The 12,574-nt window shown below is 51.6% G+C and overlaps 1 protein-coding gene across 3 annotated transcripts; it reads right to left on the bottom strand.

Moving 5' to 3' along the window:
- Positions 1-56: 56 nt before the first annotated feature.
- On the bottom strand, positions 57-12,429 carry ddx17 (DEAD-box helicase 17). 3 transcript variants are annotated; one of them, XM_030381235.1, is made up of 14 exons: positions 12,231-12,429; positions 11,619-11,694; positions 11,176-11,335; positions 10,602-10,698; positions 10,314-10,447; positions 9,223-9,288; positions 8,620-8,761; positions 7,992-8,152; positions 7,374-7,546; positions 6,873-6,983; positions 5,841-5,902; positions 5,617-5,676; positions 1,564-1,803; positions 57-1,223 (listed from the first exon to the last, which is right to left on the bottom strand). In XM_030381235.1, exons 2-14 carry the CDS (start codon positions 11,666-11,668, stop codon positions 763-765), a joined length of 1,917 nt encoding a protein of 638 aa, XP_030237095.1. In that variant the 5' UTR covers positions 11,669-11,694; positions 12,231-12,429; the 3' UTR covers positions 57-762. The 3 variants fall into 3 exon arrangements, with proteins under 3 accessions (XP_030237095.1, XP_030237103.1, XP_030237112.1); XM_030381243.1 differs by having other exon boundaries at positions 12,136-12,427; XM_030381252.1 differs by lacking the exons at positions 11,619-11,694; positions 12,231-12,429 and adding an exon at positions 10,949-11,005 and having other exon boundaries at positions 11,176-11,317.
- Positions 12,430-12,574: the final 145 nt, after the last annotated feature.

Here is a 12,574-nt window from a genome sequence, read left to right as displayed (position 1 = left end):
TCTGATTTGGTGGGCCTGAGATATACAGTGGAATAAATGTGAGCCACACTTGGATGTTACACTGAAGGACTTTATTGAAACCTGGGGAAATATATATATATAAAAAAGACTCACCATTACGTTTGGCCTAAAGAAAGCATATTCAAATTCAGTGTTCAGCCAGAGGACCCTTCAATTAATGCAACTAAAAACTACTCTTATGTATACAACTAAAACATACACTAAAAAAGCTAAAAAGAAAGTAAAGGTTTGATTACGTTTAGCAGGTTACCATTCCAAATGAAGGATTTTTGATAGAATATACAAAAGTAACAACAGGTTTCATATCAAACAAGTTAACTAAGGAACCTACCTTTTGAAACACCTAAAGGCAAAAGCCACACCATCAACTGAAAACCCAACTAAACAAGTTGATCATAGTGGCTAACTACACCCCCATCAGTACCAACCATCAGAACCAAGCTTCCCTCTTCGGCTGGCAAAACACCTGGCTCCCATTAATCAAAAACACACACATGAGTTCAGTCTGAAAACATGTCGACTTTCACTAAACCCAACTATATTCAACATTGCTACTCTAGCTAGCCCCTCCAACTAAACCTTAATATGCCACTCGCTCATCGAACACGATTACAGAGCGATCCGTAACCTTCTACAACAGACTGGATGAGGACCAGACCTTTCTAATATATGCTGTTCGCCGGGAACCGCCCACAGGAAGTGACACGTGCGGGGTGCGAGTGTACAACCACCTCCACACGCTCACTTCCTGGTGGGGGCGGCAGTGGGGGCCGGCGGGGGGGCGAACTGGAAGGGGGAGTGTCCCATGAGGCCCATCCTCGGCTGGGTGGGGGTGAACTGCTGGGCCATCAGGGGCTGGGGGCCCGCCTGGACCGGCAGGGGCAGGGCGGGGCCCACGGCCCCCCCGCTGGTCACCGACATAGCGCCGGCCCTGGAGCCGCTCTGGTACGAGGGGAAGGAGGAGCCAGGGCCCTGGCTCCGCCCCCCATCCCGGTCCCTGTAGGAGGAGCCAGAGGAGGAGGCGCGGTCGGCGTCCCGGCTCCGCCCGTCCCGCCCGAGGCTGCTGCTGCTGCTCCCACCGCCGCTGCCCCGGCTGTCCTTGGACCCGCCCCCCGCCCCCGGGCGCATGCGGCGCTCGCACTCGTCCTGGTACATGAGGTTGGGGTTGTCGGCGGAGGAGCCACCGAAACGGGAACGCCCCCCTGGAGACGGACAGAGGAGACAAGGTGATCTGGGGCGCTGCAAACAGCCGTAGTTAGCGTAGTTATTGATCGAAAAACCTCAGAGTATATCGAGAGACAATACGATTATTTAGCGAAAATTGCTAACTTTATTATTTATCTAAATATACTTAAGTCTTTATCTAAATGTCTTTGATTATCAAAAGACGTATTTACTTATCAAAAGACGCTCAAAGTTTTGATCAATCTAAACATCCAAATCCTATACGTTTATCGAAAGCTCAAACGTATCAACCCATCGGACAAGGGATTCCGCGTGAATCGGCGCCGACAGGAAGCAGGAAGTAACCACGCCCCTCACCTCCACCTCCGCCTCCGCCGCGGCCGCTGGAGACCAGCTGCAGCAGCTTGGGGCTGACGGTCTGCCGCGCCTCCTCGAGCACGCGGACCAGCGCGCGCGCCTGGCGGAGGTTCCCCGCGGTGAAGAAGGTGTAGGCCGTGCCAGTGTTGGTGCTGCGCGCCGTGCGCCCGATGCGGTGGATGTAGTCCTCGGACGAGTTGGGGTAGTCGTAGTTTATCACGAACTTCACGTCTTCCACGTCTTGGGTGGGGGGGGAGAGAGAAAGAGAGAAACGAGTTGGAACGAGGTGGAGCTGATGGCGTCACAGAGGTCAGACATGTACTGGAGTCGGCTTCTGGTTGATTATCGACAGAAAGCTGCTTCTAAAGCCTCACTTACCTGCTGGTCACCGACGTAATTACTCATTTTCACCCAACGTGCCAATTGTGATTTACAAAATGTAGTTAAATACGATCTACCAAATGAGGTATTGCCACAACATAGCGGGTCTCAAACTGAAGGTAGACTGCGTGGATGACTAGGTGGATGGCGTGGGGACGTTGTGAACTAACCAGAGGTCTGTTTCTTATTACAGTGCGGACTAGGGCTCAGGAAAACCACTGCAGATCGGAGGGAAAGAAACAAAAAACAAAACGTCCCCCGTTTCCACCGAGGCGACGGAGGCGGGCACAGGGAGGTGGAGGTGGGGGGTGGAGTGGACGTACTTACCCTGAGTTCCTAGCTTTAGAGCTGCCCTGACCGTTTGCCCTCCTAGCCCCCTCCGGTGGTGAGAGAGGGGACTGCAGGGGCGGAAGGAGAGTGGACCAGACCAAAGCTCCTCCCCCAAACCCCGCTGTCCGTCCTCCACCAATCACGAAGGCCCTGGCGCTCCGGGTGCGGTCTGTTTACCACACCCCTCTTCTTCATTGGTGGGCGGGGCCAGCTGACGGAGGGGCGGGGCTTAGGGCCAGGGCCAATCTAACGGGGGCTAGTGATGAACTTGTCGGTTTGGTAATGGCAGGCCTGGTGAAATATAACAGGAGACTGTGGGGGGACGATTTTTGGTGGTGGTGGGGGGGGGCTGGCAGTGCACCCAAGAGCCCAGGGTTCCAGTGCAGTAACAAGAAACAGACACTAGGGGGAGGGGGGATGGGGGTTTGTTGCGCTCTGCCCCTTTAAGGCCACCACTCAGGTGGCTCCTAGAGGTGTGAAGAACATGGGGGGGAGGGGGAGTTCGATAATTCGGCGCAGCTAGACTACAACTCAAGACTTGAGGAGAACTTAGTCCGTTTGCCAAGAGCTCTTAAGGTAAAGAGGCTTCAAGGACAGACAGTCAGGGGTCCAAATAGAGGGAGAAACAGAGGAAAGAGGGTTAGAAAGAATAGCGGTGGGAGGAAGGAGGATCGGGAATACAAGTTAGAGAGGAAACATCAAAGATCTACAAGGACGCAGACTATAGGAAGGGAGGGAGTCTAACAGAGAGAGAGGAGGAGGTGGGGGGGGGTCTAACAGAGAGAGGGGAGGGAGAGTAACAGAGAGAGAGAGGAGGAGGGGAGGGAGAGTAACAGAGAGAGAGAGAGAGAGAGAGAGAGGAGGGGAGGGAGAGTAACAGAGAGAGAGAGGAGGAGGGGAGGGAGAGTAACAGAGAGAGAGAGGAGGGGAGGGAGAGTAACAGAGAGAGAGAGGAGGGGAGGGAGAGTAACAGAGAGAGAGAGAGAGAGAGAGAGAGGAGGGGAGGGAGAGTAACAGAGAGAGAGAGGAGGAGGGGAGGGAGAGTAAAAGAGAGAGAGAGGAGGAGGGGAGGGAGAGTAACAGAGAGAGAGGAGGAGGGGAGGGAGAGTAACAGAGAGAGAGAGGAGGAGGGGAGGGAGAGTAACAGAGAGAGAGAGGAGGAGGGGAGGGAGAGTAACAGAGAGAGACGGAGGTCAGGGAGGAGGAGGTGAAGGAGAGTGCCTAACAGAGGAGTCTTCTTGAGGCCGGGACCCCTGCCAGCCAGGACCAGACATGACGTCCACCAGGGGGAGGCTCCACAGCCGGGGGGGCGTGGGGGCCGGAGGAGAGGGGGGCCGGACGGACGGGGGCCCGGCGGCTCAGCCTGTCTGTCTTTCTTCAACGCACCACCGCAGCTGGGGACTGACGTCCAATCAGAGTACAGCAGACCAGAGTAGGACTGACCTCTGATCAGAGTGGAGCCCTCACCAGCCTATGAGAAGCCCTGGAAAGCTATTAGCCTATTGGAGTGATATTAGCTGGAATCAGACTAGCCCTGTGTCTGAAGGGCCTATCAGAGTAGCCCTGTGTCTGAAGGGCCTATCAGAGTAGCCCCGTGTCTGAAGGGGCATATATGAGGAGCCCTGATTCTGAAGGGCCTATCAGAGTAGCCCTGATTCTGAAGGGCCTATCAGAGTAGCCCTGATTCTGAAGGGCCTATCAGAGTAGCCCTGCGCTGAAATGTACCTCTTGAATCAGGGCCAGGCTCTAACTGGCCTATCGGGGGAGCTTTAGCTGCTAATAGCCCATCAGAGGTGCCCTGTGTTCTGTTATCAGATAAAGGCTGTAAACAGATTAGCTCTGCTTCTTAAGCGCCCATCAGGGTATCAGAATAGCTCTCATCTGTAATCGGACTAGGTCAGTAGCTCAGCTAAAATCAGCATATCAGAGTGGCCATGAGCAGATACCAGCCTATCAGAGGAGCCCTGATCTGGGGTCAGCCTATCAGAGTGGCCCTGATCTGGGGTCAGCCTATCAGAGTGGCCATGATCTGGGGTCAGCCTATCAGAGTGGCCCTGATCTGAGGTCAGCCTATCAGAGCGTCTCGCAGCTGCCACCAGCCTATCAGAGTAGCTTCAATGTGCCGCGGGCCACAGTGAACTCCGACACGCTGCCGTGGTCGTGGTGCGTCAGGCTGGCATCGCCCCCTCGCCCCCCCGCTCAGCAGGGGGGGCCCCCAATTTAGAACCCAGGGGGCAGCCCTCGCTCAATCCCCCCCCCCCCACTCGCGTCCCAGGCGGTCCTGGGAGGGGGGGGGCTCTGGGCTTTCAGTGGAGATGGCCCGGTCTGGGATTGATTAGCCAGGCCGTCTCTCTCCCCAACTCTGGATTCGATTAGTCATGCCTAGGTCCGGCCGCAGGCTCCGAGGGCCTGTGCGCTTCTAGTTGCCGGAAGAGAGACTTGGAAACAAAAAAACAAAAATAAAAACGAAAGGAAACAAATGAACACAGAATTAGGTCAAGGACTGGTCACTTGGTCGGGGGCTGCATCGCGGCTAATGGATACAGCTCAATGAGTTAAGGTGCTTCAACGGGGTAGTAACTATACCCCATAATACTCACTAGGCTGGACCTTAGCCCTGAGATCTGTCGGGGAGTTGGGCTCAGATTAAGTGCCGTGTGGACGCATGCAACAAACACTCTACTGTTGTACATCCTGTCTTCATGTGTGCATTCAGTTATACTGATCCTGTTGTAATGACATCATTCTATATGATTATTTAGAATTGTCTAATTGTTCTTCTGATCGGACTCTGGGCCTGAGTGAGGCTGCACCCCTGTTGCTCATTGATTAATCATTGTGCAGCAGGTTGAACCAGCCATCACCACACACACACACTCAGGGAGAGATCTCCTGCACGGCAACATGGAGGACCAGGTCAAGTATCAATGTTCATCCACTTTTCCAATAAACCGTTTTATTGTATCTCTCTGGGTTGAATGTGGATTAATAAAGCGAGACTTGTATGCATCCTATGGTTATTCAAAGTTCAAAAGCTTTATTTCTCCAACATGTTGCCATATTAGAAAATGGTCTTTGATTGAAGGCAGTCTGTTCTCTAGTTGTGTGTATGTGGGGCTTGTTTATGCTAGTTATTGTCAGTGCTTGGCCCTTGGTTCTATGAGTCTCCTTACTGTACAGAAAGTGAGATATTATTGTTTCTCTTTCTTCTGACAAATGCACATAGTGTAAGTTGTTTTGGATAATAGCGTCCACTAAATCCCTAAATGTAAATGACTCAGCTGTGTGTATGAGGGCTCTCTGTACAGGAGGTGAGGTGTGCTCGGGGCTGAGGTCACCTACCCAGACCTCGCGACGCCACGTCTGTCGCGATGAGGATGGGGGCTTTCCCGCTCCGGAACTCTGCAACACACAACGCGTGCTAACATCACCGACTCTCCGTTACCGTTTGGTCAGGGCGGCGAAATCAATTTCCGCCTTTGACACACTTGGTTTATGCCTCTGCCATGCAACCTCGCGTGAAAAGTAATCGTTATAAAGAGAGCTTTAGAGATTATGGGTTGTACCTGTGAGCACCCAGTCCCTCTCCGGCTGGGTCTTGTCTCCATGGATACACATGGCAGGCCAGCTGGAGGACAGGCAGACAGACAGACGGACCAACGGATCAAATGTACTGTTAACCGTATCCCAGGTTAACCATTGCTCTTGTACCGTGGATTAAAAGGGGAAGGAAGGTGTTGTGGGGCAGCTGCTGGACCCCCAGCTGAAAGGTTCCAGGTTCGATCCCCAATAACTTGTAGGCATCCCTTAGCACGATTCACCTTAACCTGCTCCTTAACCTGCTCCTTAAGGACATGCATCTAAAATCTGTGCTAAAACAACCTAACTAGTACAAAGAGGTTTGTGTTTAGCTGGTTATGTAACATTATTCACACATTCATACCAACAGGCCACGTATGCCATTGCCAATTAAAGAGGCTTCTTTCTCACGCGAAGGAGGGATCCGGAGCCTAGGGAGGCGTCCAGCTCATACAGGAGGCCATTCATCATGTGTCAATTCTAGAGATACGAGCGGTCAGGATGTTCGAGAGACCCAGAAGCTCAAGGCCACAAGAACAAGTGTAATTCCCGCACATAACATCAAACAAAGTTGCAAGGCCAACACATAGCCGCGTGGGACAGCATAAAGACACATACGGGTATCCAGGGGGCGGGAGTTCAGCACCATGCTTAGCCAATCAGAGCACATAACTGAGTCCACGCCTGCCCAGTAGATAAGTCACAACACATAGCCCAGGAGGCTAGAACGCTCCAGGTAACGCATCCTTCAGATGCCCTACTAAGTGTATCTCCACGCGTGCCCATACAATTCTCCTCCTTTTGCTTCATAGAGAAATAGTCCAAAACTTGGCAGACTTTTTCCAAAAGAACACAGCAGTTACTAGAACAAAGAGGTTTCTGTTTATCTGGTTACTAGTACATAGAGGTTTGTGTTATCTGGTTACTAGTTCATTGTGTTTATCTGGTTACTAGTACACAGAGGTTTGTGTTTAGCTGGTTACTAGTACAAAGAGGTTTGTGTTCTTCTTGTTACTGACCCGTCGCGTCTCATCCTGCGGGTGAGGTCGTCACAGCGCTTCTTGGTCTCCACGAAGATGATGGTCTTGTTCTCCTTCTCCTCCGTGATCTCCTCCATCAGCTGGAACAGTCTGAGCAGCGGGGGGAGAGTTGGGAATGAGTCGTATACACTAGCTCCTGCTCCTTAAAGGGATAGCGTCAAGCTCAGCTAGTTTCTAATCTAAGAGAGTCCTGCTTCATATGCCTGTTGAAAACACAAATACTGAGACAATGATGTCAGAAGGTCCACCCTACCCACGTTTTTTATGACACAGCATTAATGTTGCAGACCCAAATATTTCAGTCAACAGTATAGTGTTTGAGAGTCATTGGGAATAAGTTCTGCCTTTAACAAGCACAGCTCCAAATCCACTGCAAGATCACCTCCATGACATCGACACCACCTCCAATACAAAACCATCTCCATTAGAACTACACCCTCACTACAAGGCCACCTCCACTACATCAACATCCTCTCGTACTTGCGGTCCTTCTCGTTCTCCGTGCAGACGTCTACGATCTGCAGGATGTTGTGGTTGGCGCTGAGCTCCAGGGCGCCCACGTTGATCTGGACGTAGTCCCGCAGGAAGTCCTCCGCCAGCTGGCGGACCTCCTTGGGCCAGGTGGCGCTCCACATCAGCGTCTGTCTGTCGGGCTGACGAGGGCAGGAGGGAGGGAGGGTTACTGGGGGCCCTCGTCCCTCCCTAAGCGCTCAAAGGGCCCTTACTCTACCACCAACACCAGGTGTGATGGTAAAGGGACTGCATTTATACACTGCTTCTATAAGCAGTTGTCCCTCAAAACGCTGCGCAATACTGCCTACCTGCTCCTGACAGCTATCTCGGCGGGAGCAGATAGGGTGAGGCGTCTTGCTCAGGGACACCTCGACACTCGGCTTGGAGAGAGCTGGAGCAACCGTCTGATAGACAGTCAGCCCGCTTTACCTCTTGAGCCAGTGCCCAAGTTCAATATTCATCACAAGCCATTTCAAAACAGAAAGCGTCCGCCCAGATATAAAAAAACAAAAACATCAGTGATTGATAAAGTATTCTCCCACATGTATTCTCCCTCAGTATAGCTGGGATTTAGGTGATCTGTACCCGGATCTGGTCCACGATCTTCCTGATCTGCGGCTCGAAGCCCATGTCCAGCATGCGGTCGGCCTCATCCAGAACCAGGTAGGTGCAGCGCCCCAGGTTGGTCTTCCCCGACTCCAGGAAGTCGATCAGCCTACCGGGAGTGGCGATGCAGATCTCCACACCTGTAAGACAACGCCTGATTGGACCTGTTCCGAGTGTTTCCTTCCCTGAACCAATCGGATGTGTGCACAGAATGTAGGCGTTCTGGTGTGCTGTGTCCAGACTTCAGATCAGGACACGGTAGTAACAGTCACGTATTCATCCGGTCATTTAGCAGAGGCCAACTCACAGGTGAAGCAGTGAACAATCAAGACATACGATCAATATTGGAGCAACTACACAACTACTGTTGCCCAACCGTTGGTCGTTACCCCCCTCCCCCCCTTTCACACTTATTGTATGTTGTACGTCCTGACACTTAAAAATAGTAATTAGCATCGTGTAGCATCTTATCCTAAGTATCTCTGTTGCATTACGGGGAAAGAGTTTCTCAACAACAACCGCAACAACCGAGTTACTCAGACCGAGAGCATCTGAGTGAACGCTTAGAGGAGAGTCATGCAGACCCCAGACCAGCCCTGGCCCTCACCTCTCTCCAGGTCCCTGATCTGCGGGCCCTTGGGGGCACCTCCGTAAACGCAGGTGGACTTGAGGCGGGACGTCTTGCCGTACACGGCGGCCACCGTCTGGACCTGCTGGGCCAGCTCTCTGGTGGGGGCCAGCACCAGACACTGAGGGGGGGGGGGGGGGGGGGCACAGGAGTGTCACCACGGGAAGGGGAGGACACCGGAACAGGAAGAGGAGGGACCACAGCAGGCAGGAGAAGACATCACAACCGGAAGGGGAGGAACCAAAGCAGGAAGGAGAAGACATCACAACAGGAAGGAGAATACAACACAACCGGAAGGGGGGAACCAAAACAGGAAGGGGAGGAACCAAAGCAGGAAGGGGAGGAACCAAAGCACAAAGTAGAAGACATTGCAACAGGAAAAAGAAGACATCAGAACCGGAAGGAGAAGACATCAAAACAGGAAGGAGAAGACATCACAACAGGAAGGAGAAGACATCACAACAGGAAGGGGAGGAACCAAAGCAGGAAGGAGAAGACATCACAACAGGAAGGGGAGGAACCAAAGCAGGAAGGAGAAGACATCACAACATGAGGCAGATAACGGGAGTTCTGGTGACTTACGATGGGTCCGTCTCCCCGCTCCAGGTAGGGCTGGTGGTTGATGTGGACGATGCCTGGGAGCAGATACTGGGAGGGGAGACCAAGAGAAAGGGCTATGGATGAAACCCTGTTCAACTTGGGACATTGTTTACCCAAAAACAGTACGTCGACAGTCGCAAACCAACCGTGTCTTTTTGCTCTTATTGCATCCCTAGTGGTGACCTCCATTCATAGACCTCTGATCAGCGCTATCTGTTACATGTATTGATCATCCATAGTGGTGACCTCCATTCGTAGACCTCTGATCAGCGCTATCCGTTACATGTATTGATCATCCATAGTGATGACCTCCATTCATAGACCTCTGATCAGCGCTATCTGTTACATGTATTGATCATTTATCTCGATTGCAGTCGGCACTACAAGCCCCAATGTTTACTTCAACTCCAGTTTGTGGATATTTTTCTTTGTCTAGGTCTAGGTCTTACCAGCAGGGATAGGCTGTGCTCTCGGTCTCTGTCTAGGGCTAGGCTGTGGTCTAGGCTGTGGTCTAGGCTGTGGTCTTGGTCTAGGTCTCACCAGAAGGGCTAGGCTGTGGTCTCGGTCTAGGTCTCACCAGAGGGGCTAGGCTGTGGTCTCGGTCTAGGTCTCACCAGAGGGGCTAGGCTGTGGTCTCGGTCTAGGTCTCACCAGAAGGGCTAGGCTGTGGTCTCGGTCTAGGTCTCACCAGAAGGGCTAGGCTGTGGTCTCGGTCTAGGTCTCACCAGAGGGGCTAGGCTGTGGTCTCGGTCTAGGTCTCACCAGAAGGGCTAGGCTGTAGTCTCGGTCTAGGTCTCACCAGAAGGGCTAGGCTGTGGTCTCGGTCTAGGTCTCACCAGAAGGGCTAGGCTGTGGTCTCGGTCTAGGGCTAGGCTGTGGTATAGGTCTAAGAATAGGTCTTCCCAACGGGGCTAGGCTGTGGTCTCGGTCTAGGGCTAGGCTGTGGTATAGGTCTATGAATAGGTCTTCCCAACGGGGCTAGGCTGTGGTCGAGGCTGTGGTCGAGGCTGTGGTCTAGGCTGTGGTCTAGGCTTTGGACTAGGCTGTGGACTAGGCTGTGGTCCCGGTCTTACCGCTAGAGTCTTCCCCGAGCCGGTCTGGGCGACGCCCACCATGTCTCTGCCGCTGAGGGCGAGGGGGAAGCCCTGGGCCTGGATGGCAGTGGGCTCCTTGAAGTTCTGCTGCAGCATCACGTCCATCACGTGCTCTACACAGAGGGAACACACCAGGAACACATCGGAACACATCAGGAACACACTGCATCAGTACCGCTCACCACTCTACACACAGGAACATACTCCGTCAGTACTGCTCATAACACTACACACAGGAGCCCCTGGGTTAACACGACGAGTTCTTACGAGGGAAGTGCGCCTGGCTGAAGCTGGTGACCGGTTTGGGACAGCCGGAACCACGGACGGTGATTTCCTTCTTGCTGCGAAACTCCTCCAGTTCATACTAGAAAACACAAACAACATTTAGGTTCAAACGTAAATACACGTAACATAATGGAGGCAAAGGGACAACATGCATGTTAAATACATACGTCATAACAACAGCATACAACAAAGTGGTTTTCTGGACTCTAAATCCAACGTTCTATACTTTTTATCGACCACGTAGATGAAATAACCTCACACCTCAGTTTGGAGTACCCTCCACCGTAAGGGGAAAGATAATAGAAAGATCCATCCACCATCACACTTACCCCGTCTCAGTGGTTTAACCCAAGACAACAGAGCCGATAGTGGCCGATGGTTGAATCCTGGTTTCCCTCGGGAGAAACCAGGGTATGTAATCAGGCTTTGGTTTTTACAAGTTAACCAGGTTACCAATCAGAGTACCTGACTGTCATCCACTTTGTTAGTGCTGAACAAACAAACAAATTGTATTCACATTGTAGTTTTGTTGAGTGTGTTTGCTGTAAAGTGATACCTGGCTCATCCGCTGAACATCCAGGTGTTCTTTGTAGAAGTCCTTCTCGAACTTGGGGAGCAGGGACAGGTCCCATTTCTTCTTCCGCAGGCGGTCCCCGGGGTTCCCGAACTTCCGGTTCCCAGAAGACCCGCCCCTGCTGGATCCATACCGAGGGCTTCTAAGGGGATTCAAAATGTTCCAACATTTTAATCGCAAGGAATATTGTTTGGCATCTTCACAGTGACTGTTTGTTGTTGTCATATGCCTACTACCGTTTATTACTAATACTAATATTAATGAACTTTATTCAGAATAAAAATAGCAAACGTCTACTAGCATGGTTGGTTGGTTAAAGTAGGCCGAATACGCTAGTGGATTAAAGTAGGCTAGCGCCCCATTCTGCTAAAGTGGGCTATCGCGCTAGTAGCAGGCTAGCACGCCAATGACATGGATCTACTCACCCCCTGTCCCGTCCACGGTCCCGATCTCTGTCTCCATACGAGCCTCCCATCGTGTAACGGATATGCTTTTTCACCTCTAGAGAGTAAACATGAGTCAAAATAAACAGTAATCAAAGACTGTAAACACAAAGGCAGCAGTCAGTTCTGCGAGGAGTCTTGTTATGGAGGAATAGCCTCGGTCACTAGTCCTACGGGGAGTCTTGTTATCGAGGTATAGCCTCGATCCCGAGTCCTACGAGGAGTCTTGTTGAGTTCTAGCCTCGGCCACTAGGCCTTGGGGGAGTCTTGTTGTTGGGGTATTGCCTCGGTCACTAGCCCTACGAGGAGTCTTATTATCGAGGTATAGCCTCGGTCACTAGTCCTACGAGGATTCTTGTTGAGTTCTAGCCTCGACCACTAGGCCTACGAGGAGTCTTGTTGAGGCCTAGCCACGGTCACGTCTTGACTCTCCGATACGTAAACAAGACTAACTTTTAACGTTACAATACGGAAAACGAAAAGACAAGCTCCGCATTACTTTAAATAGGTCCCGTAGTCCTGCAACGCAGAGTCACATTAACCGCTTGTTATAGTTTAAGTATTAAATAGAGGTTGTTGTGGTTGTTATTGTACCTGTACAGTACAGCGAGCTGCCTGGGATGACCTGGAAGCCCCGCCCGCAAGAAGAAAACGTTGCATAGCATCTGGTTATCTAACTAACTTATTTACATGCCCCAGGTTGACATATTTTACAGTACAAAACGCAAACTTGATTCTTAAAGTTCCTCAAGTATTTTTACTGATCCAATCGCCTGATTAAGGTGTTTTATTAGTTGACATGTACAATAACAAGTTCCCACTACCGCCCTCTGGTGGTTGTTATGCTACTTTGGTCTACTTTTGTCAAAACAATATTACTACCATTTTTGTTTTAGTAATCACATCTGCTGGAATCTGCTGGAAAGTAAGACACAAGG

This window comes from Gadus morhua, chromosome 2 (assembly GCF_902167405.1).
Source record: "Gadus morhua chromosome 2, gadMor3.0, whole genome shotgun sequence".
NCBI lineage: Eukaryota > Metazoa > Chordata > Actinopteri > Gadiformes > Gadidae > Gadus > Gadus morhua.
The sequence above is the reverse complement of the archived record's forward strand: the minus strand, read 5'-3'. Positions and strand labels throughout refer to the sequence as shown.